Below are 24280 nucleotides of genomic sequence, written 5' to 3' on the forward strand. Positions count from 1 at the left end.
ATACGTCCTTGTTGTGATAATATGTCAGCGTATCACCTCATAGTCTGTGAACATTTCCAACATTGTCATGTCGTCTTCCTGGCTACTTATCATCTTCAAACTGTTCGTGGTGATCGAACTCAATACAGCCGATCAGATAAGTATGTATTATAATGAACCTTTAAGGTTAAAAATAAATAAATAGTGATTACATCGATCAAAAACAGACCAAGCAGTCCAGAAGAGAGTCTGTAGGAGATATCTAAGTTAGATTTTAAAGCTCCACTTAGAGGAGATATCCCACTCAAGATTGCCAAAAACAATTTTTTTGTTTGGAAAGGGTGTCGCAATCTATATCTTATAAAATGATTCTTAAGTGATTCTATGAATAATTCTTGAATCATACGGTTGAAATTGCATTACTAATTCTAAAAAACTGACGTGAATTTCTGTTTGATAATTTTCTGGAAACCTTGAATTTCAACAAAATGTTTATAGCCTAACATTATATAAGAAATGGGAACGTACAGTTTACTGAAATACTGATTTATGGTCGAGCATAATTCCATAGAAATAAATTTTCTATTCAAGCTTTTGCCCACAAGGTTGTGCGCAGTTCCTAAATCGTATTTATTACTGCTGTGCATGCATTATCGCAATGCCTCCTTTATAATCTTGGCTCATATTTTTTCCAATTTCGATAAAATCGATATGAAGGTAATTTTTTTTTCTAAAAGTAAAAGGTGACAGAAAACAAATTTCCAAATAAGTAAAACTATTTGGTGAAACCAATAGTGAAATATTTAATAAAATGTGAACACTCATTTTTCTCTGTTATTCAAGTAATGATATACTTACTCTTGTAAAATACAATTTAAAAGAATTGTTAACATTTAAAATTAAATTTGAAAACTGGCATTTCAGTTGAACAATGTTTTCAAAGCTTAGAATTCGACTAAAAGATTTTGTACAGGTAATGACGCTGTGCAATACACCTGAAATGATACTTTAAACGGAAGTTTATCCCTACCTCCTCTCTAAACTGTGTTTAGAAACATTCTTTTCTACGCCACTTTGTGTAAGTCTAGTAAAAACGCTATTTTGGCAGACATTTTTGTCATAAGGCTCGGACACGAATTCACCTTGTTTCTTAAGAACGATTTTTTCAAATTAAGAAAAACCACCGTTTTAAATAAACCGAGTATTAAAAATGTGCAATAGAAGATGAAGTAAGGTCGCAGTGCTTGAGGCTGAATCTGAAGATGAAGAAATCTTTACGAAATCTATGTTTTCGCCATCTACATCAAAAGTATCTTCCTCACTCTTAGGTCTTCTCAGTTTTTCCCATCAATTCTCTTTCGGCTTGCCACAGATCACACCGAATGAAAATATTTTTTTTTGCCGATTTATAAAACTCTTTGTGAATAAATTACTGCAACGTAAATCACGGCAATTTCCTAAAATTTATCTTTTACTAGTTTAAAATACTACCAACACTTGGAAACGAAACTAAATTGTATATTGTTACATTCTGAACTTTCGAGTAATGGAAGAAAACAAAAAAATAGATGAGGTCTCTGCGAAAAGTAAGGGAAAAGACTAGAAGGGTCCTACAACACATTCAGCACCAATAAACATTCTTTGAATTAACAAAGCAAGGTAGAATAGGAGAAACTAAGTTAGAATAAAGTAATCATTAATACACAAGTGAAGGGCCAAATAGGAAGAAAACGTTCGATACTATAGCCTGATGACGAAAGAAGCTTTCACAAAGAGAAGGTTGGGCCAGATAAGAAGAATCGAGCTAGACCAAGACAAGGGTTATTGGAAGGATCACTTCTAAATTATACCTTACATAGCTTAGTGGTAGGATATTGATGGCGATGAAAGTACAGCAAGAAACAATCACACTAATAATAATCTTGATAATCAAATAAGAAATGTTGACGCATCTTAAATTAAAAAATAATTTAAAACCTTGAAAGGTTCTATTTATTTATCTTTTTTGCAGGACTGAAATTTAACCCTACTGGTTTGGCTCACAGTGAAGGACTGATCTGGTACGATTCAGAGACCTACACTTTGATGAGTGAAAAGTTGGATAGTTACCTTGAAGGTAAAAGCTTTTGTTTGTTTGTTTTTTTTTTTACTAAAAATTCAAGACTCTAAAATAATATCACAAATAATTATTATAAAATATATTTTCCGTAGAAATAATAAGAAAAAACAAAGTCAATTTATGGAATAAGGGCAAAAAAAAAAGAAGAAAAAAAAGCGTTTTAAAAGTATTCTTTAATAAGGATGATAATTTTCTTATTTAAACCGAAAATGTTCTTATTTTAGTCACACTACAAGGACATATTTAGTAACTAGTTTGTTTTTATGGATAAATACTAGAAGTGTCACTTTGAACCATTATTTCATTTAGTATAATTATGGTTTAAAAAAATAGTTATTTCACTAGCTTTTTGGTTAGTCCAGAATATGAAAAGGAAATAAACTTAGCCATCCGTGTGAACTACATAATTCCGTTAAAAACTGCTTGCCAAAAACAATACGTATACATCTTATCCCTCCAAAATAAATATGAAGGGATTCAATAGATTTTTTTTTTTATGGCGCATCAACATCGGTCATTGGCACCCGCAGGCACTGCCGGCCTCCGGGCAGAGTTCTCACATTACAGATAATACTGTCCATCATAGAACAGAAGCTGTAAGAAGCTAATAGTAAAAGAATATAAAGGCTAGTTACTGCATTCGAACCTGGGATCTCCAAGTGGCAATCCAGTACGCTAATAACTAAGCTAGCTAATCTCCTTCCAATGTTGTTTTATAATTGAAGCTCTAATTTCATCTGAAGTTAGATACTCTAGTTCCAAAGTAAGAAAAGCAATAAACGAGTTTATCCACGAGAAAATATAAATAAATGATCCCAATTAATCGGACATTTGTACTTAACCTAAATTAAATTCTGTCAAGGATATAAATTATGTTATAGCTCTGACAAGTAATATACCTTTACACAGTAAGACAATTACGCGTAAAATATAAAAAAAATGTGAATGCTATTACTATTTATTTTTCTCTTTTAAAGTTTTTTTCTGAGAATATTTCCAGTTATTATTATAGATCTGTTTCATAAAATAAAAGTAAAATGTAAGGACCCTTCCTCTAACCGTATTTCAATAAATAAATAAATGTTTGTCTTACAAATATTGTTTGCAATAGATTTCACCTTCTTAATAGTACTTGCTTCTTTAAGTGATATACAAGAATAAGTTTCGTTATATGTAATTGTAACCGAATTACTTAACTACCTTAGGGTAACTTTATGAAGTTGGTCACAGCCAACACTGGTAGTACGATGTTGGTGGTGGTAGGGATGAACCAATTAATAAAAGTGGCTTGGTGAAAGGGAGTGGCTTTCAAGTCAAATCCACTGCGACCATCAGGTCTATTGTGTCTTCCTGAAGTATCAGTGATTCTATACAGATTCGATTTTTTATGTATTACGATTATGGCTAGAGTACCTCTAACGTTATTTCTCAACAGATAAAGGTTTTGATGACAAAACTGGAATGAAATGAAGAAGTGAGCTTCAGAGTTTATGGCGTTTATCCTAGCCAAAAAATTAGGACGAAATTTAAATTGGCACTTCCAACATTGAAGCAGCAAAGGTAGTTAATGTAATAATAATCGGATTCAACAAACCGTACAGTCTAGCTGGCCGCTACCAAAAAATATTCTTACCTACATTGGAGAAGCTGCAAGATCCCACAAGAGCTCTGGGTTGGGACTTTACAGTGAATTTTAAGGACAAAAGCAATAATTTAGAACTGAAGGAAATTCATGCATAAATTTGAAAATTTCATTAATCAGAAATAAGGTTATTTATCAACAACAAAATCTTTCTTGTTGTTACAACTCCTTAGGGACTCAGTATGTAACTTTGTACGATCCTTCATGGGGTGTTTTTTTAAAAATATGATCATGAACTTGGAGGTAATATCAACCAAGAGTACACAATCACCGGCAATTAATTCATGCTCTTGAAGAGCGTCCACTATTTTAGTTAAAATCTTTTACAAAAATAGTTTATCTTTTTGTGTTTAAAAAAAAAATCTAATTTCAGTTTATAGAACACCATCACTGATAGAAGGACGCAGTGAACATTTAGCAAACTGTAGCTATGAAAACCCAATTACTGATTCTACAGTTTGTAACATAAAACCTGATCTAAATGCCTGTTCAGCGTCCAATCATTTCGGGTATAAACGACGCTCACCTTGTATATACATAGAACTTGATAAGGTAAGCATTTTATAAAAATAATTTGAATTTATAGTCTTATGATTATTTAAATAACGTAGCTAAATTAGACGTTATTTTATAGTAGAGAGTAGAAGAGTCCATAATTTAAATAGAGATTACAGAGATGTGTAAGATTTTTTTTATTTGTAGATTTTGAATTGGAAACCGATGTTTTATAATTCTACCAAAAATTTGCCAGAGAAAATGCCAACAAATCTAAAAGATTTGATTAGTGTTGCTGTAAATAATCCTCATAAGGTAATCAATTGCTCAAATATTATTTATAAACTGTTTCGAAACTTTTTTTTATAGAATTCTTCCATCTTAAGTTGGAAAGAATTATCTATTACTGCAGGATCTATCATCTCTGAAGGTATGCAATTATAACACAAGTAACAGGGACAGCCCTAAGGCCTGTAAAGTTGGTGTGCATGTTACTTCATGTTAAACGAAATGCAAAAACAGAAATCCAAATTATAACCAAAAATCCATACATTCACACACAATGAAATAAAAAAATTACTCTAATCAAACCCAAAACACCGTTATTTGAGATTTGTCTGCTACGTAGCGCCTGTAGAGACTTCTCAAATCAGAGCACAAAATTAATACGTAAGAAATTACGAATTCTCCTATCAAAATGCCCTTCCTGTAGTGTCGAATTGGATCCATCTGAACTTCTCTCTTTCGATATCTACTCCTAATCCATAACATTCTCATAATCAGATATATATTTTTAAGAGTCCTTATTATCAAGAAATCGATCCTGTTCTTATCATTAAAATTTCGAAATATACATGTATATCTTAAAATAAAAGGTAGGAAACGCAATATCTAAACAATTTGGGAATCCCTACGCGGATTTGCACATCATTTTGTGTAGAATACTGGTCACTAATTAATATCTAAACGTATAATACAACATAAAAATTCTTCAAACTTCAAAGGAGATTAAAAAAAAAAATATTTAACTCTCTTTTGATAATTAAGTTATGAATTGAAAACAGTTTTCATCTAGATTTTAAATCACTACATCAATATATAATTAACTGTAATTAATACCTGCTTAGAAGGATACAGTATGGCTATGGTGCGAAGGAGAATCTCCTGAAGACAAAGAACTTATCGGTCCAGTATCCTACTACCCTAGAGCAGGATTTCCCGGCTATATGTTTCCATATACAGGTCAGCCAGGATATTTAAGCCCACTTGTGGCCGTACATTTTGAAAAACCTGCAAGTAAGTTATATTTATAAAAAAAAATGTTATTCAATGATTCAATTAAAGCTTTAGGAGTGCAAACATTCCGAAAATATATGAAAAAATAAAAGTTTTCTAATAATACGTTATAAACAATCTAATCGTAATGTAAATTTTACTAATTTATTAGGGAATTCCAATTCTAGGACAAGATAAATGGCTAACTTTCCTACAACTATATAGAAAGATGAATCGACCTGCTTTCAGCATTCTAAAAATAATTAACTAACAAAAAATTGGGCTAAGTTTAGATTTCGTACGGGGTTGGCTAGTCAGCCTATGGCAACGCGACACGGGGAATTAGTTGAGGCACCTTTTCGTTGGAGCACCTGTCCTTTCCAGAGAGCTTATATTTAAGAGTGAAAAATGACTCCTGGTCAAAGCTTGAGCACACGGGGTTTTCTTTTTTAAAAAGCCGAACTCTCAGCCATTTAAGCCTATCACACTGAAAAGAAATACTGAACATGTTTTGTACATATCTTCTTCTTCTTGACAAACCTAAAGTCAATTTCGTTGCGATGTAGTGTGAAAAAACATGTTTTTCGAAGAAATATATTACATTTTTGTAATACTTTCACTCAAACTCATTTTTTTCGAATTTATACTGATGTATATTAATCATAGAAAAATAATTTATTTTATAATCTAAAAATAATCAACCCTTATAAAACTGCCCTACCAGACAGTTTTAATTTCATTTCCCTTTCTTCTTTATTCAAAATCTTACGAATAATTTCGATTCACATTTTAACAGACTTCTACTAATACTAAATTTAATTTTGCTTTTCTTAGATGATTATTTTTAAAAAGATATATAATAAATTGTAGATATACTCTCCGCTTTAATCACTCTTATCTAAAAAAGATGCGAGTTAGGATAGCCTGACCTACTTCTGTTATTCCATAACTAATCGGCCTTGTTTGGAATATACTCATTTTCGAGTTGCTCATTGAAGAGGAAATGACAAACGATACTCATAATAATTCTTTCACTTTTTTCTTCTCCCTCCATTCAGTATCAGTGTTTTACAAAAATGAGGTCTGCTCGTTCCATTTTTAGAAAACCTTATTTCAAAAAACAATCAAACCTAATTAGTTTAATTAGGTAAATTTATCGTACTAAAAAACAGTTTTAACCTTTAATCTCTTATAACTGGCAAAAAAAAGTAATAAAATATTGAGATCGTGCCAAATTTTCGGAATATATATTCGTTTTGTGCTCGAGACCAGTTTTAATATGTTGAAGCCTGGGACGAGGTTACCACAAAAGAACTTCGATTATCTCATGTGAAGCATGCCTTGACGATTGATTTTTTTTTCCTTAATTGTAAACAATGACTGCTTAAGTTACTTCTTCTGAGTGATGCAATTTGTTTTTGTTTTTGAAAATCCATTTTTTTAAAAATTTATTCATAGATAATTAGACAAAAACATTTATAAGTGTTCTACACAATAAAAACTGATAACTTCAGTTAATCAGGGATTTCTGCCTTAATCCTTACCATGTGAGATTTAGATAAAAAATTATAAACTTATAACTTATTATTTTACTACTGTCAAATAACAGAATTATATTAAAAACAAAAAAAGAATCGTTAATAAGGAAACTCTGAGAAGAAATTTAATAGTTACCTTGACTAAATTCCAACAACTTTATCAAAATATGGACGTGTTTTAGGAATTATATGTAAGATGTTTCTTTTTTTGTATGTTCAGCTCTTGTAACCTCTTCAGATCCCTAGAATTTTAATAAGTGACGATTTTTAAAACATAACTGTGAAATACTGCTATATAAATATAGCATTAAATAATACTAATTCCATTCACACCTTAAATATTACGACCATCTCTACTTTTACTAGCTTAAGTTCTGATTTTATTACAAGAGCGCTAAAGCGGAGTACTGGTTAAACTATTAAAAGGCAGCAGTCGATGAGCGCCCAAAGTAAATAAATAAATTATACTGCAATACATCCTTCTCTTACAATCTCAGAAGTCAATATAATTCATCGGCTTACCAAGATATCAACTTGGTTAGTACTCCGCCGCTTCTCTTTTATCATTGAAGTATTCCTAAGGACACGAATTCAAACCAATATGGGATCGCTTAGGTGAGTGAAATACCACAAACTAAATGACGAACTAATCACAAATTGCCTGATGGAATAAACCTATTAAAACAAGAAATCACCTTATGCTCTCTGATTTCAATATTTTTTTATTATTATTTTTCTTCTTTCAGTTGCAATTGCTATCCATATAGTCTGCAAATTATGGTCACCAAATATAGCACAAGATTATACGAAAAATCTGGGCTTGGCCAGATTTACATTAATAAACGACGAATGAGTAAATAAGAATTTACCATATGTTTTAAAGAAAATTAAGTTAATTACATTGATAATTACTTTTAAGGATTGACATGAAAACCGAATATATAATATGGTACAAATTGCTTTTTAACCTTGAAAATTTAACCACTTCCAACTGGATTTAAATGTATCTGAAAAGATAGCCTTTTATTTCTAATAATCTATCTAATAATACAAACATTCTTAATAACTATTTACAACTTTGCATCATGTTATTGATAAATATATTTAAATTTAAAGATATTGATACGTGTACGTTATAGTAAAAAGATAAAAATAAAACTGATGCATAAATTGAATTAGTTTATTGATTTATAATCCTATTACATTGTACCTTTCATTTCTTATTCACACTATTTTATCATACTGCATTAGATGTTTAATAGCTGAATCATTAATAACGTAATGTGGAAAAACCTTGTTGGGAGCCACTTACAAGGCTTAATGTAATTTGTATTCTGTCTGTAACGATAGATATGGCTAAATTGACCGCAAGGCTATTAAAAACTAAAGCAATACCGCAAGCTATTTTCTTGCAACAGTTAAAATTGACAGGAACGAATCATTGTGTTCAGCCATTTGAAAGTATACGTATATGCAATTATAAATGAAACCTTTGTTTTCTTTTTTCTTTTTGCTTACTTCCAAAATAGTCCTATATCTTCTTCCATAAGGGTGTCTTTGTTAGCACTCTCGTGTAATTTTATTTTGTCTTAAAAAATGTTTAGTGCACAAGCAATGCATGGTCGGATCACTTAGCGTTATTTTTTATTTTCCAAAGGTTTAAATTCTATGGAACTAGAAATATGATTGAGAAAATAATTTCTAGATCAATTTCATAGATTTAAGGGAGGTTTTTTTTCAAGATCTATAAATAGAATAAACAAAACTCACTAGGACGAAATTGTAAACACTAGCAGGTAATTTATACGAATATGATATCTCTAATCGAATCTGGACAATCAAAGTTTAGATATTTGGGGGCAGTTGAAAAGAAATTCATAGGTGTTACTGTTCAACTCAACGTGCTAAATAGTGGACCGTCTACTCCGATCAGCTGATTGCGAGGAACGTTAACAAAGTTAACATTAATTAGCAAATATCTGCCATTTTCATTTGTCATTTTAACTTTTCCTGTTAGTAAATGGATAAGTAAAATATGAGATAGTCAAATACAATTTCAATTTAAAATAAGTAACATTGATAAGTCTATATGACTGTAGATCCATCATCTTTGACATCAATGTGTAAATTAGAAATAAATAAAAGTATTCTAAAATAGACATAGCAAAAGGGCAACGCTGGCTTCTTCAGATTAAGTAACGTTAATCAAAACGTTTGTTTTGAAAAAGATATGACTTTCTCTCTCGATTTGTTCATGCGTTACATTTACTCTCAAGATGAGGATTCTTATTAGCTATCTAGTTGTTTTTAATCAGTAAAAATGTAGGAAAAGACAGACGGGAAAGTAATTACATTTCAAAAGTCATGCTGAATGAAGTAACAATTCAAATAATGCGATAGGCCCTTGTATTAGTTTAACCTTTGAATCCTAGGTTTTCTGGAATAACCTAAGAAAAGAAATCCTAGGTAATGAGCATTTAAGGTAAAGTGAAATCCTTCAATCTGTGAAGTCTGATGCATAATTTTGAAATATGACGTATGGGAATAAACAAAAGCCGAATATTTAAGAACTTACATATCAAAGGCATTTACTATCTCACCATCCTGCAAAAGCGCAGGATCATAAGAGATCAAAGATTATGCGGAGGCAAGACCCCCTCTTTAAAGAAAGACAAGATTACTTTAAAATGGAAATATTTTACGAGACCTTTTTATTCTTTCACTTAGAAAATTCTTTTATACATTCTAGTCGTGCATATTGCAGCTTTCGTACTAATAACTAATCCGATAATTGTAGTTAAAGAAAGAGAAAAAACAAAAATGGGACTAAAGAAATCTTCGCTTTTCTTTAAATCATGCATGGAAAAAGTGAAAATTAAACAAAACGAAAATCATCTAATATTTCTTTAAGGCACCTGTTGAAAAATTAACACGTCACTTCCGAAAATACCTTTTATCCACTGTACTTCTGCTACGAAATTAAGAAACAGTATTTCGAAGGATCAGCTGTTCAGAGGGATCTCTTGGAAGTAGTTTAACTCTATAACAATCTCGAAAGTCATCACTGTTCAGCCTACCCTAACAATGTGTAACCTCGATACGTTTTTGATTGCAACATAAAAATTAAAGTAATGTTTATGTTTTCGGAGTGGCTTTACGTCTAACGACCTCTCTAGTCACTTATCAAAAACAAAAAAAAAATGGCTGAAATAGTCTTTAGAGGAAGCCTCTTTGTAGGAAGAAATTAATTGACTAATGAATCATGGACATGCTGCGGATATCCTAGAATGACAATCGAATCTACTAACAACCCTGAGTTAAATAGACAATAGAGTTGCACCACTATAACGGAGTTCTCAGACTCAATACCAAAGGAAGAAATAAAATGTTTCTCCTAGTTACAATTGGTTCTTCATGCTACTTCGAAATTTATAATGCAATTAATTTGTACTATTATACTGAAGAATCTATTGTTAATAAAATAACCACTATTAACCGAACCGAGTTTTCTATAAACGCTTAGGAAAATTATTTAGAGTAACCATTTAATCTGAAGAGTAGAATACCTGCGGTGGTTTCTGTTTATTAAAGCTACAAATAGTGACGATTTTTTAAGCATTTCTATTTTAGCCAAATCTACACGAATCAAAGAATATTTATTTACTCATACCGAATGATTTTATTGGATTTTTTTTTTCGCATACATACATAAGTTTCTATCTAAAAAAAACCTTCGACGTTTGTACTTTTTTATTGTATTACTAATATCGAACTCTGATGATTAGGTTTTTAATTAAAATAACACTCTAAAATGTCATGTTTTAACATGTCTTGACATATCTAGATCATTCTCATCTGTCAAATTAGTTGTGTGATAATTAAATTTCTTAAGAAACTTACATTTAAGTGTGTTTGCATTCCTAAGGAGGAAAATCAATAAAAAGGAGTGTCGTTAATATGAAAAATAAACAAATCTGACATGAATTACACTTACTTGACATTCTACCGCTGAAATGATCTAATTCTGACGTACAATTTGAAATTTCAATTTCCAAATATACATTTTTTAAAAGATTTCATAAGGTGTCTTTAAAGATTTGTGTAGCCAAGTTGTGATCCTCAATTATTAGCTGTGATGTTCATTTTGACCCGACACTGTGCGACATAAAATTAAATCATGTTTTAATTAAAAGATATTGCAGAATAATTTTATTTATTATTATTTATTTACAGCAGCTTCAATCAACTTTGGTGGATTGAAACAGTAACTTAGTTGGCAATCACAAATTTCTCCATAAGAAAAAAACTTTCTATTTATGGTCATTATAGAAATAGATATCACTGCTAGTGAAGGCAACGTGTGCCTCCGTATACCCTATAAGATATTATTAAATATTCCATTCTAACAACATAAACAACGTTTAAACTGAAACTCACCTAAAGAGATGTTTAATACACTACATGTTGGACATAAGGGAACCCACATGCAACCTGTAGTTCACAAGTGACATGTACGAGTAACACGCTAGTCCGAGAGGGGTTTGCGCAGAGTAGGTTCATCAGCCAGAGGACCAATATAAATACTTGTTGGTATGAGCATGCAGTCAGCAGACAAACAAAGCAGAATATCCACACTAATCTCTTAATGGGTACTTAAGTTTTCTAGAAACATACGAATTTAACAATAATAAAGTAGATGGTTTAAAATTTTATATGAAAAGATACCATTCTTTTAAACATCGCTAAAAACTAAAAATCTATTCACTCAAACACACTATCAGTCAGCCAATTTTCTGCATATATTTAATCCTTATTAATATTTATTTCGTGATAAGTCATCAGCCATCCCCACTCGCCCATATTCGAATGTTACCAGAAAAATGTTTCTAATAAAAGTGAAAAACTACTTACACAATAAGTTAACAAAGTTTCAAAGAATCGGTAGGAGCCATTTATTGATTTTTATTGAAAAATCAATTCAGAATTCAGATTTGTCCCTGTAGGCTGATTTTGTCCAAATAGCTTAATGTCAAATCCGATGGTGGCACCTAAAACAGATATTAAATTTAAAGGTTAGGCGATTTTTCGTATTTGTCCCGAACACATTCCACAAAAACAGATACGCTAACGCGTACACACTGGCCGATTTGTGAAAAACCATTTATTTGGGCTCGAGAAAGAAAATTTGGCACGATTGCAATACTACCTCTTACTTGGATTTCAGTAGGAGATAGTAATAGGAAATTAAGGTGCGTTAAAATAGAATCTTTTCGCCCTTAAAGCCTTTTTACCAATATACTGCTGGCCTTCGGATACACGTTAGACAATAGCACACAATGAACTATATAAGAAACTCCTAAGAAGAGGTAATCTAAGAGCAAACAGCTGGATTCAAATTCGAGGCTAATCCCTTCCCTTTTTGGTGTTACCTTCAAAAACATTTGATTTTCTCTAAACCTTATAATTGCAAAAGCCCCTTATTTGTGCTTGGTGAAATGGCTCTCCTTTGAGGCATAAACGGTGGATAGTTGAATTGGTAATGGACCTAATAGGAAAGACAAGCATTCAAATTGGAGAACTGCAACGTATAAACCCGTCCCCAACCTAAAAAATTACCGCTCACAGTCTTTAATGTCAAACGGTTTTATTTTATTTTTATAAGAACAAAGATGAGATAAATTTTAGATAGCATATTTAAACAAAAGACTTCTAAATCATTTAATTTTTGTTATTTCCTTCTATATTTCAAATATTATCTAACCATTTTTAGTAGATTTTTCAAAATTCTAATATAAACTTAAAATTTATAAAATAAATATGAAATAACAGTAATAATTCCCGCCCATGACACCTAATTGGTATTGTAGTTGGACGTTAAGCCCCGCCTAAAAAAATAGGCGATTACTTTACTTTTACATAACAATAATAAAATAAAATTTTGTAAACTTATAAAAAAATTGGACACTACAGATAAACATTAAGTAAAGGGAAAGAAATAAATTAAAAGACTTATTTATTTTTATGAGTATTACAAATTTTAACTTAAATAACTTTAATAAAACTAAATTATCACATTTTCTATTTACAGGAGCCTGAGTTTCAACTACTCCAGGCGAAAATTGTAGGGATCTAATGTTAAGGCCCCGCTAACGAACAAATGCAAAGAGAAAATTATTTTTTTTCTAGAAAAATATGTATAGACATTTCTCGGGTATGTTAAGCGTCTTTGTAACGATATACTTCAGAGTGATGTCGGTTGGAAGCTGCAAAATGTTGTTAGAATTAAATTTTAGTCTGAAAAGTTCGAAGTAAACGAAAAATTTGTGAGAAACGAAGAATTTTGAGGACTGTAATAAGAGAAGGAGAATTCACAAAAGTCATGTGCTAAATATTGTAAAAGAGGAAATTTGCGACATTCATTAAAATGTGTTCGTAGAAATAGTTTTTTTTTTTTTAATACTGTTGGTGAGAAGTAGGGGAGTGACGCGAACCATATCAGAGTATAAGTGAGGGAGGTGGAGTTAGATTATCGCCGAGTATATAAGAGTTCTTCACGTATGGAGGGGCGGGCTAGTTCAAGTGTCACAGTCACTCTTTTTACTTCACAATCCCCTGTGTATCAATATTGTCAGAGGGATACGGGCAGCAAAATTTTTGAAGTTAATACCAAATAGAAAAAAGGGGGGGATTTAGGAGATGTGTCTGTGATAAGTGGTTATTTTTTTTACTTCAGTGCAGATTAAGTGTTTCGAAGGACGAAAACAAAAAAAAAAAAAAATTGTGTTATCTATCGCTTTTCAATTTTTTAAAGTGAGATAATAGTTTCAATTCTAAAATTATTTACAACTAAAAAGCAAGTGTTAAAAAGAAAAAAAAAAACAAAAATGTCACCACTGAGACAAACACCTTTTCCGCAACCATCACAACCAAATTCAGCTGGCAAAGATTATGAATGGGAGTACGCTTTACCTTATGAACAATTAACAAAATATGAAAGATTTTGTCGGACGCTTTACAACAGTGAAACACACGCTGTCCTAGGACGTAATGCTAAATCTTGGTGTAAGAATTTGTTTTTATATTTATTTTTAATTTTAAGTTAGACACTTATACCTAGGAAAGATTCAAAAATCTAATGTGATAATAATCAGACTTTATTTTATTACTATTTTAGAGATGTTAAATCATAATTTTCAACTTAAAACACAGAATATATTAAAACAATCTTTCCAGAAAATATATTCAATTAAAAACTTTAACAGAAGATAGAGCTTAGATAGAAAAATCGTTGAGGATTTTTTGAGAAAAAAAAAATCTCTAAAAAGTGAATAATCTGTTTGTTAAAACGGTAACTGCGGGTTTAGAAATGTTTTACGAGTATAAACTCGGAATCTTAGCAACACCTAACACTTCTTCTTAGTATAGGACTATAAATTATGCTAAAATAGTATTTTAGAATGAAGCCTATCCATGCTTTTTTCCTGTTAAGTGTTCTTAGTAGAATTTCCCTACAAAATTGCTTCAAATAAATGTTGTTCAAATGAAATGCCGCAATGAGTATTATGGGTAAGGAAATTCGGAGCCATATACGAGAAAATCTCAGAAACTCGAAAATATTATGAACGCAATACTTTCCCAACCTAGTGAGAGAAAGTAACACTTCCTCAACTTGATTACCCAGTTGATAAAGTTTGAAACTAGAAACAACCAAATCCATACAATCCTAAAAGCTCTTAAACAGTTCCAACTATTGGCGCAGTCCTAAGTGGAATTTTGGTATTTGTGGTGTACAATGCGTAAAAGATGGAAGTTTGTGATGATGAAAGATGTTTTCCATTTGGATTCTTCAATAGTTGCCACTTCATTTATCTCTGTGGGCTCCACTGTAGATTCGAGAGATTTACTTGTAATGTTAGCAAAAGAGCTGATCTAAAAACCTGGAGCTAAAAAGTTCATTACTAGATTAGAGTTTTTCTATAGCATTACTCCAAAAAAGGCTGGATGTCATTTGGAATTCGAAGACTTGAAGAGCCTTGGAATAAACAGTCAATGGATGTAGATTTCGCCCCCCCCCCAAAAAAAAAATGTACTACATAATGAGTATTTCTTCTGAGGGTAAAGTTTCAGTTTGGCTGAGAGTTCGGCAAAAAAAGAATTTAAAGTTTCAAGCCTTACATTGGAGAGAAGCGCTCCATCTTAAGGCAGCCATAACAACCCCTGCTGGGTAACGATGAATAGTGCTAACCAACCCTCATGTAATCTAATCTAAACTTACTTTCAAATGTTAGATTAGAGAATTATATTTAGAATGCAGACAATAGATAAATTCATGTTTCTATACAAAAGCAGTAGAGCTAAACCACTTAATTTTGTCTTGCAGCAGGAATTTCCCAAACAATGCATTTAGTAGCGTATAATTGGAAAACGTTTATGTTTTCGTACAATTTTGGGGGATGATTGACCCCTAAAAAAAATCCCTGTGTGCGACTATATTCTTAAAACTTTCTTTTAAAGCAATAATTAAAATTAAACTACGTAGAATAAACCATATTAACCTATACAATACATTTTTTGAATTGTTTATTTTAAAAGCCAAATAGTTCGCAGGAGTTATCAATTTGTCCATATGCTTTTTTGATATGGTTAAAAAAAACTAACGTTTAAAAAAGAAAACAAACAAAAGCAATTGATCAAATATGTTATACCGGTCTAAACTAGTTACCCACTTTTTTCCTGTTCTGTTTCTTAAGTCTATTTTTCTATTCATACTATTATTATTTAGTTATTATTATTATTATTGTTTTATAATCATGTCCTCACTGTTTTCATTTTATTTGTTTAATTGCTAGTACTGTTTTACAATTTGAATGAAGCACAAAACCTGTAAATCCGCTCCTTTCCTAAAGGTTAAGGCTCTAACTCAATGGATATTTAGCGAAAACATAAATAGTCAATCTATTTGCCCGAAATATAAATTATAATGGCGCTCTACATTGGCCAGGGGGCGCTATTCTATCACACTATATAGTCGTAGGACCAAATCCTCTTTAACAGAGGTGTTGTCATGTTGTAAAGAACTTGAGGGTCATCCGTAGGTTTACTATAGAGATGAAGCCTCTTGGAAATAGAAACTATTCTACCGAAAATATACTAACAGGTACTATTTGTTCTACATGTAATTTCGTGAATTCACAATAACTTGTCTATTCAGTTTGTGAAAAATAGTATTAAAACTAGCACGAAAGTTGCAACTCAGAGAATAGAAAGCCCCTAAAATTATCATCAACAATTGCAGGAAAATGAACATAACTTAATATGCAAAAAAGGGCATATAGTTTCAGTTTCAAACTAGTGCATACATATTTTACAGTAGAATAATTTAATAATTATTAGCACTATTAACAACCATGTATTCACAACCTTATTTTAAACCTAAATGTATATAATACTTTCTTCTTTTTTTTTACAATCAGTGTTTGAGGGGCAGATCGCGCGGCACAATACAATAAATCCAAAACACAAAACTACAGAGTGTAAGCACCATTCCATTCCTGTTTTGATTGATTTATGACAATGATATAGAATCCGTAGTATAGAGTGCATTAGATCGGCAGTAAGTCAGTCTAGTAAAAGTATTCTTACGGTTTCGCTATCATTCCGAATCCATAAGAATTCTTTTACCAGACTGATTGACGTTCTTATTAACAGTATGAATAATTAAAAATGTAAATAAATACATTTCTAGTATAATACCTCCAAAAATAGGGGTCATTGTTAAGGAGAAAGTTTTTAAACACATCGGAAAAAACGTTAAAAAACCAACTAGCCTAATGTTCTATATTTTGTGACCTTCCTGGGGCTAATTGCGACAAGTCTTATACACATGTCTCGTATTTAATCGTATAGAAATACTAATAAAAATTGCATCAAGTTCAGTACAGAAAGCAGAAGTAGTAACTGTTTCATAAAAGACGTTTTTAATCAATTTTCACTGTAAACGTTTTCTTGAGTCCACCAGACACAATCAAGGAACGGACAAGTACGTACAAACTTATTTTTGACCTGTAATTTGTGGTACAAATTTGAACAAAATTGGAAGAGGATTTACCACGTCATCTACTGGTAAGATTCATACAATGTCACCATCAAAATGAGGAACCTGTACAGGTCAATTAGAAATTTGGAAGCGAAGAGCTCGACCATTCCCATATTTAACAGAAAAAAATATAAATAAATAAAAAATTATGATACTTACGAAGGAAGAGATCCGCTGCAATGTTTATGCACTGGGTTCGTTTCCAACGAGCTGTCCTTAAATTTCTATCTCCAAGCTGCCTACAGTTTCCGTACGGACAGTTTTGTTAGTAACATCATGCCGGCAACGCAATCAGAAAGCTTCCAGTATCAATGTCCAATAATGCTGGCATGCCTTAAATTATGATAGAAATACTTAAAACATGAATGAAATATAAGGAATTGATGATTTTCTTATCGATTATATTATTTAGATCAATTATTTTTTTTGACATCCAACTAAATCCGGCCGTTATGTAGAACAAGAGATTAAAGAAATCGCCAGAGCGTGTCCAACAATGAGTGGGTGGTCCTCCCCTTTCGCAGCCAAGAGAAGGGAAATAGTCTCTCACATACCATCTTACTGCACTGTAACCTCTAGTTTGCAAAATGGGACCTCTAGAACATGAAGTCCACATGAAATAATACGTAAAAACGTTGAATGGAAAATTCTGTGGATTGTAGAAAGAAGTACTCAATTTTTAATATTTGTCACGATTGCATACTAAGTACATGAGAACAGTAAACAAAACTTCAAAGACTTTATGACCGTCCCTTTTGATAAGAGCAACAAAACATTTAGTATAATTTAGTTAATAATTGTTACAATGATCTTATTAAAAGGAAAACATTAGTGAATGACATCAGAATTTTGAAGATAATTTTTCCATATCTTATTGCTAGCGAGAGACACATATTAACGAGAGAATGTTAAAATAATCAAGAATGTAAATAAGTAAATTGTTACATAATAAGTGGTAAACTCGACTGCCACAGACCACACATTGTCGGATAACATTGAACTAACATAGTAATTAAAACACAAACAAAAATTAAAAAATAATTATAATTTTTTCAATAATTAATTTGCTATTCTTTTTTTCTCAGAAAAAAGAAAAAAGTTAGTTAAAAATCATAAAAATTATTAAATGTAATTAGGGATTTGTTTATAGAATTCAAAGACCATTTTGCCAAATGACAATTAGTTTTTTATGTGCATTAAAATGATTAATCCTAAACTATGGGGAAAAAAATGAAGCAATAAACACTATGAAGGTTATCGGATTTTTATATATATATATATTTTTTAACGACTTTCATCTCAGACAAATATTATTGCCTATTTAAAATGGTTTAAAATAGATTGATTGTTAAAATCTTGTTAATTAAATTAAATTATAAAAAAATTTACAATTCAAATTACTTCTTACTATTGATTTAGTGATAATGTATAATTAATAATTATTATAAAGAATGATGAATTGTATTAACAGTAACTCCTAGGCCATAGAAGTATGCACGTATGGAAGTTGCCTTCATTAAAATTTACTTTTGTATAAAAATTTTGGGTCCCAGACTTCAAAAAGCTTTTCAAACCCTGGTATTTGGAGATTCGCAAGGATCTAAGCGAAAAGGTGGCAGTTTTTAAGCGTAAAACAAGCGGTACGAAGTCTACTATCCTCCCCTTATATCCTCACACGATTCATCCGAAATATCAAATTTGAATTTACTTGCGATTTTAGTTATAGACTAAAACTCACAAGTTCATTCAGTTTACCAAAGAGAGTGACTATAAGCAAAATCATTGAGATTAAAAGATCTGCCTTGATGTTTGGATTGTCAGTGTATACGTTGTCCGTGTTTTAAGTCTGGAGTACCTGCTAGGATACTGAGTGAGATTCCTATAGAGCAGTGGACCCACTTCCTCCTCTCGGGGCAGACTTCTAAAAACCGCTGAGAACTCCAAAACTTGTATTTCCCGAGAAAACTCAGGACCTAATATCTGGCCGTAAACTCTACTTCCTTTACTTAGGGTATATTTGAGAGTGAGAGAGAAACCACAAATACAAATTTAACGAAATCCTAAGAAAATGAAATCACCGTAATTCAACCTATTAATAATATAGAAAATTATGGGAACGTTGTAAGAGGTAAAAAAGGTTCTGAGAGTAAAATTAGGTTATTTCACTCTAACTGTTGATGTGCCCATTTCAAAACATAAATACAGAACTTATTTTTAAGTATACTTTGAAAATATTTCATACTCTAAATAACATTCTAAAAATATACTCCTTTGGATCAAATTTATATACACACACATCATAAATCTATTTTGCTTATATGTTCGCTCACTGCACCCACTAAAAATTAATAAATTGAATTTCTATTAATTTATTCTTCAAAGAATTATTAATTATGAAGTTAAAGTCAATTTTAAATAAGAAAACTCAAATCAAAATAGCTAACACCAATATCATAAATTAAAACTGTCCGGTAGGACATTTGTGTGAAGGTTGAATGTCAAAAAGTGTACGAAAAAGTATAATGTTGAAAAACATCAAGTAAATGAAATCATGAAACTGTTTCATGAGCACCCATAACTTACTCATAGTACAACTTGTTTCTAATTAAGACATTCTTAAAACACTGAAATCCTGAACATATTTAATTCTTACAATTTCGAGTAAAGCCTACTCCATCCTGCCTAAGAATTGCTATAACAATACGAATTTTGCGAGAAAAATTACAGAAAAAAAAGTTATAGAATTAGGAGTATAAATGCGTAGCTTACCTAGTTTCAAAGAAAATCGAGCAAGTCATTTTCGATTCAGTACAGTGATACTTCCTTTTCTTCAAACTCGAAATTTTAACAACTCAGATAATCCTTAAAGGAAGTTACATAACAAGTTGGGATACTTGGGCGAAACGTATGTTAGTTTTATATATATTTTATATATATATATATATATATATATATATATATATATATATATAATATTACAGACAACAGATTTAAAATTGATATCTACCATCTTTTTACAAAAATTCGCAAGTTTCAAGAAAATGTAATTACGTAAACTGAAGTAAAATGAATGTTACGCGAGGGTTTATATTAGATTTCTTCGTTACAAGAATGTTTACCTGTACTTATGTACGAACCACTAGTGTCTTTATCCTGGAATGGTTGACTGAAGTCATACTTCTAATGAAATGGCACTATAAAACGGAGTGAGTAAAGTTGCATTTTTCGGAAGACCCCAAACTAAATTTCCCTGGGAATGCTTTAAAGTCAATGATAAGCATACATGTGCGAAAATAGTAATCAAAGTAAAATGAAATTCGTTGGAAGGCTTTTCGAAAAAATCGAAACCGTAAAGTTACACTTCCAGTTGTCGGATTCCGGCCAGAACCATAGTAGCAGACGATCAATAAAACCAAAATACCAACTTTGAGATTGCTTTGAATTTTTGTTTTTTAGATATTCGGCTAACAGTCGCGCATAGTAAGAGACATGCATTAGGAACATTCTTTAGTATTTAGAAACAAAGTATTAAATGTTTAAAAAATAAAAAAAAGGATAAAAATTAAAAGTTCCATGCATACTTATGTACGAACCACTAGTGTCTTTATCCTGGAATGGTTGACTGAAGTCATACTTCTAATGAAATGGCACTATAAAGTGGAGTGAGTAAAGTTGCATTTTTCGGAAGACCCCAAACTAAATTTCCCTGGGAATGCTTTAAAGTCAATGATAAGCATACATGTGCGAAAATAGTAATCAAAGTAAAATGAAATTCGTTGGAAGGCTTTTCGAAAAAATCGAAACCGTAAAGTTACACTTCCAGTTGTCGGATTCCGGCCAGAACCATAGAACCAGAACCATGTTACTTATCAATCATACTTGTTGCTTGACTGATATTGTTTTGGATGATGAAAAAGTAGAAAACACTCATGTATGTTCATCTGATGCTGGAATATTGTGAAAAAATGGTATTAATGTGTATTGTTTGTACATTGCTTAAAGAGAATAGAAATAAATTAAAAACAAGGTTTAATTAGAGAGGTAATCATTTGAAGTGCATCGTGAATTTAATAAATCGTTTGTCCAATGAATCATACATAACATCTTTAATGATCTTCCTGTTTAACTAAGTTCAATGAATAGGATGTTTAACACTTTAATTAAAAACTGTTAGGATATAAATTAAATGTAATAAGTAAAAAAAGTTATTAAACCAAACCTTAAATTCACTAAATAAAACATGACAATTTCAAATATATTATTTATCGGAGCATTATAAGTTTATATTTACTTCTGAAAGGATAAAGAACAAAAAGGAAATGCTATCAATTCTTTGATGAAATTTTTAAAAGTTTAAGCTACCCTTATGTATGTGTCACTCACTCACCACTTGTTATAATCTTCATAACCTTCCTCTTCCTGCTTCTAATAATGACCAATCGAATTAAAGTTTATTTCATAGCTTAAGACAGCTTTACGAGTCGGTTGGTCTATGAATATTGTTACTCCGCATGATAAAAATATTTCTTTTACCTTCATTCTACAAAGAAAATATTCAAATAATAAAAAAAGTACATGTAAAAATGAATTCAGATGATTAAATGGCACTAATAGAATTACAAATTTCAGACATTGTATTTATTTTTTAAATTTAGTTACTTGCAAATATAAAATTGACCAAAACTGGCAACCATTCCATTCACTGGCCCAAAATCTGTCTTAGGTATAACTAAGAGAACACACCGAACACTTAACAATTTTAGGAATCAAAGACGCTAATGCTAAAGCTGAGCAAAATAAGAACCGAGTAAAAGCTTCTACTCTAGGTAGTAGAAACAGGAATATCTGGTGACTGGCCGGCTTTCTGGGCACGGTATGTTAAGGAAGGTCTTTGGATAGATTTATATAGGTAAGAGGAGGAAATTGCCTAAAATGTCCCAAAATCATTACATTGCAAGATGAGATCTTAGGCTCTTTCACATCACAAGAAATCGTATCAAAGTTGTCTTTTCGCTGTAATGCCTAGAGTAGAGGGCTGGACGGGATTTACTATTCAAGATTCATATATACTGATTTTTAACACTTTGATTTCTCTCACTATTGGCTAGAAACTGACTGCGTATCAACTTTTTCATGTTTAGATACCAATAGAAATATTGTTTTGAGGTCTACTGTTTCCGAAAATGTGGTTTTTATAAAATGGTGAGTGAGAAAGAGAAAGGGAGAACAAAAACGAAAAATCGCTGGTAGCTCAAAGTTTATATTTCGATTTGGCCCCACTAAAAACCATATGTAACTTAGCAACTGATTACGATAATAAGTACTTTCCGAAATATTATAGTTAATAATATTTTTCATACAGCTAACTATCCGGTGAAATTGTTGTCTTTAACGAGATAGCACTATCTCGCATACCGGGAATGCACTGGTTTCGAGAATCAATACCTCTTATATAACCCGCCTTAAATTAAATTAATTATAATAACAGTAATACTCCAGTTTTTGAAAAGACAAAGATAATGAAGTCTGTGTTCTTAAACATGTTATATTTCTAATAAGTGAAGATTTAAATAAAAATAAGTGTAACTTAAGAACTTACAATGAGCCGGATAAGCATTTGTATGGGATGGAACTGACTGTCTTTGCCCTTGAAGGTAGTGTGGACTAAGAATTTCTTCAGGATATTGGCGCCTCGGCTTCATAGATGTACATATATATATACATAAAAGGAACGATGGTTAAAGTGTGCAACAGTTCAGGTCACATTCTAAATATAACGAATAATTTACTTCCATCTGAAATTTAAATTATATAATTATATTGTATTTTAAAACAACTAATATAAAATTTTAAATCATAGATGAAAATGAGGTCTAGAACGAGAACTCCAGTAAGCCTTCATTATGAACTCAACAATTTAAAATTTAAAAATAAAGTAAAGTAATGCCTAAATTTCCAAACAGGTTTTTACGTTCAAGGCCGTGCAGTAAATTTAAAAATAATAATTTCTTTTTTTCTTCTTCTTCTTTTACAACTAGTTATTGAACTCTAAGTTCCAGCCATTTCTCTAGATTCTAAGTTGCTGTTTATAATCAAGTCCCTTTATATCTCTCGTCTCGAACTAGCCAATGCCCGTCCATCAAACCTGCCAACTGTTATAATCAAGTCTCTTTATATCTCTCGACTCGAACTAGCCAATGTCCGTCCATCAAACCTGCCAACTTCTCCTACGATCACTTTAAACCTGCCACTTCTTTTCTCAACTGAAATCCGGTTTAATGCACTCCATTGCATCATTAGACATAATTTTTTTGTAACGTGACAAAGCCAGACCAATTTTTTCTTTCTTGTTCCTCATCTACATCCTCGACTATCCCGTTTTTTCTCTCACATACTTTCATTACTTAAACTGTCCATTCTTGTTTTACGAATAGACTTACGTCTTTTTTATGACATATAGAGCAGGATTCTATCTATCACATAATCAAATAATAATTTTTTTATCTTATTTTGATGAGATCGAAATTCATAATGCTAGTTTGTAACATTCAGAAAGTACTAACTTTATTCTGCTATTGTCGTTCACTTACTATTATTTTAGTGGAAACTATTTTAGTAGATATGCGACTGATGTAATTTTCTAAGAAACGGTTTTCTTTAAATATGAATACTGCGATTTCATACGAAAATCTATTATTTTTCTTCGTAATTTATTCCCTGGAAAATTGATATTTTAATTGTGGAGATTTATCTGGGAAGGGCAACTATAGTTAAATTTTCCCAATAGAACATGTCAACAGATAACTCTGGAATAAAGCTAAACTTCGCATGTACACAAGTGCTTGTAGCCAGTTATGGTAAGTACCAACATTCATGGTTCTCCAGATGAATTAATCTTTAGAAAAATTGAATTACACAGTTATCAATTAAAATAAATAAGAGGAGGTCGTCTGAATGTTCATAGTAGATTTTTAAGGTAGATTCAGTATTCGTGCTTTATGGAAGACATTTTGAAGTAGACCAGTAAATAATTTTATTGATTAAAAATTGTAAACCTTTTATTTAAAAAAAACAAAAGACACAAGCAATTTTGTGCCCAATACTAAACTATACTAAGGAATAACGTCTGCTCTCCG

General features: G+C 31.2%; 2 protein-coding genes and 1 long non-coding RNA gene across 5 annotated transcripts in view; 2 read left to right on the forward strand and 1 right to left on the reverse strand.

Annotated features, from left to right (window-relative positions):
- Nucleotides 1-8223, forward strand: LOC141456174 (sodium/potassium-transporting ATPase subunit beta-2-like). 2 transcript variants are annotated; one of them, XR_012459628.1, is made up of 7 exons: nucleotides 1-140; nucleotides 1991-2095; nucleotides 4114-4292; nucleotides 4443-4550; nucleotides 5363-5531; nucleotides 7439-7663; nucleotides 7795-8223. XR_012459628.1 is itself a non-coding variant. In XM_074131919.1 (6 exons), the coding sequence occupies exons 1-6, from the start codon at nucleotides 68-70 to the stop codon at nucleotides 7899-7901; spliced, it is 741 nt and encodes a 246-aa protein (XP_073988020.1). In that variant the 5' UTR covers nucleotides 1-67; the 3' UTR covers nucleotides 7902-8223. The 2 variants fall into 2 exon arrangements, 1 of the variants encoding a protein (XP_073988020.1); XM_074131919.1 differs by lacking the exon at nucleotides 7439-7663.
- Nucleotides 7064-23861, reverse strand: LOC141456185 (uncharacterized). 2 transcript variants are annotated; one of them, XR_012459636.1, is made up of 8 exons: nucleotides 23735-23861; nucleotides 22744-22939; nucleotides 21532-21684; nucleotides 17304-17477; nucleotides 11960-12096; nucleotides 11486-11710; nucleotides 11043-11203; nucleotides 7064-7290 (listed from the first exon to the last, which is right to left on the reverse strand). It is a non-coding gene; the product is annotated as an uncharacterized lncRNA (long non-coding RNA). The 2 variants fall into 2 exon arrangements; XR_012459637.1 differs by lacking the exons at nucleotides 21532-21684; nucleotides 22744-22939; nucleotides 23735-23861 and adding an exon at nucleotides 21364-21502.
- The window catches only part of LOC141456169 (sodium/potassium-transporting ATPase subunit beta-2-like), a 16167-nt gene continuing 5474 nt past the window's right edge, over nucleotides 13588-24280 (forward strand). Inside the window, exon 1 of the mRNA XM_074131909.1 lies at nucleotides 13588-14110. Within this exon, the coding sequence (XP_073988010.1) occupies nucleotides 13933-14110 (178 nt within the window). The 5' untranslated portion in view covers nucleotides 13588-13932. The remainder of the gene's footprint in view (nucleotides 14111-24280) is intronic.

The sequence above is a fragment of the Rhodnius prolixus genome, unplaced genomic scaffold (genome assembly GCF_049639745.1).
Source record: "Rhodnius prolixus isolate KJV_2025 unplaced genomic scaffold, Rpr scaffold_4, whole genome shotgun sequence".
Taxonomy (NCBI): Eukaryota; Metazoa; Arthropoda; class Insecta; order Hemiptera; family Reduviidae; genus Rhodnius; species Rhodnius prolixus.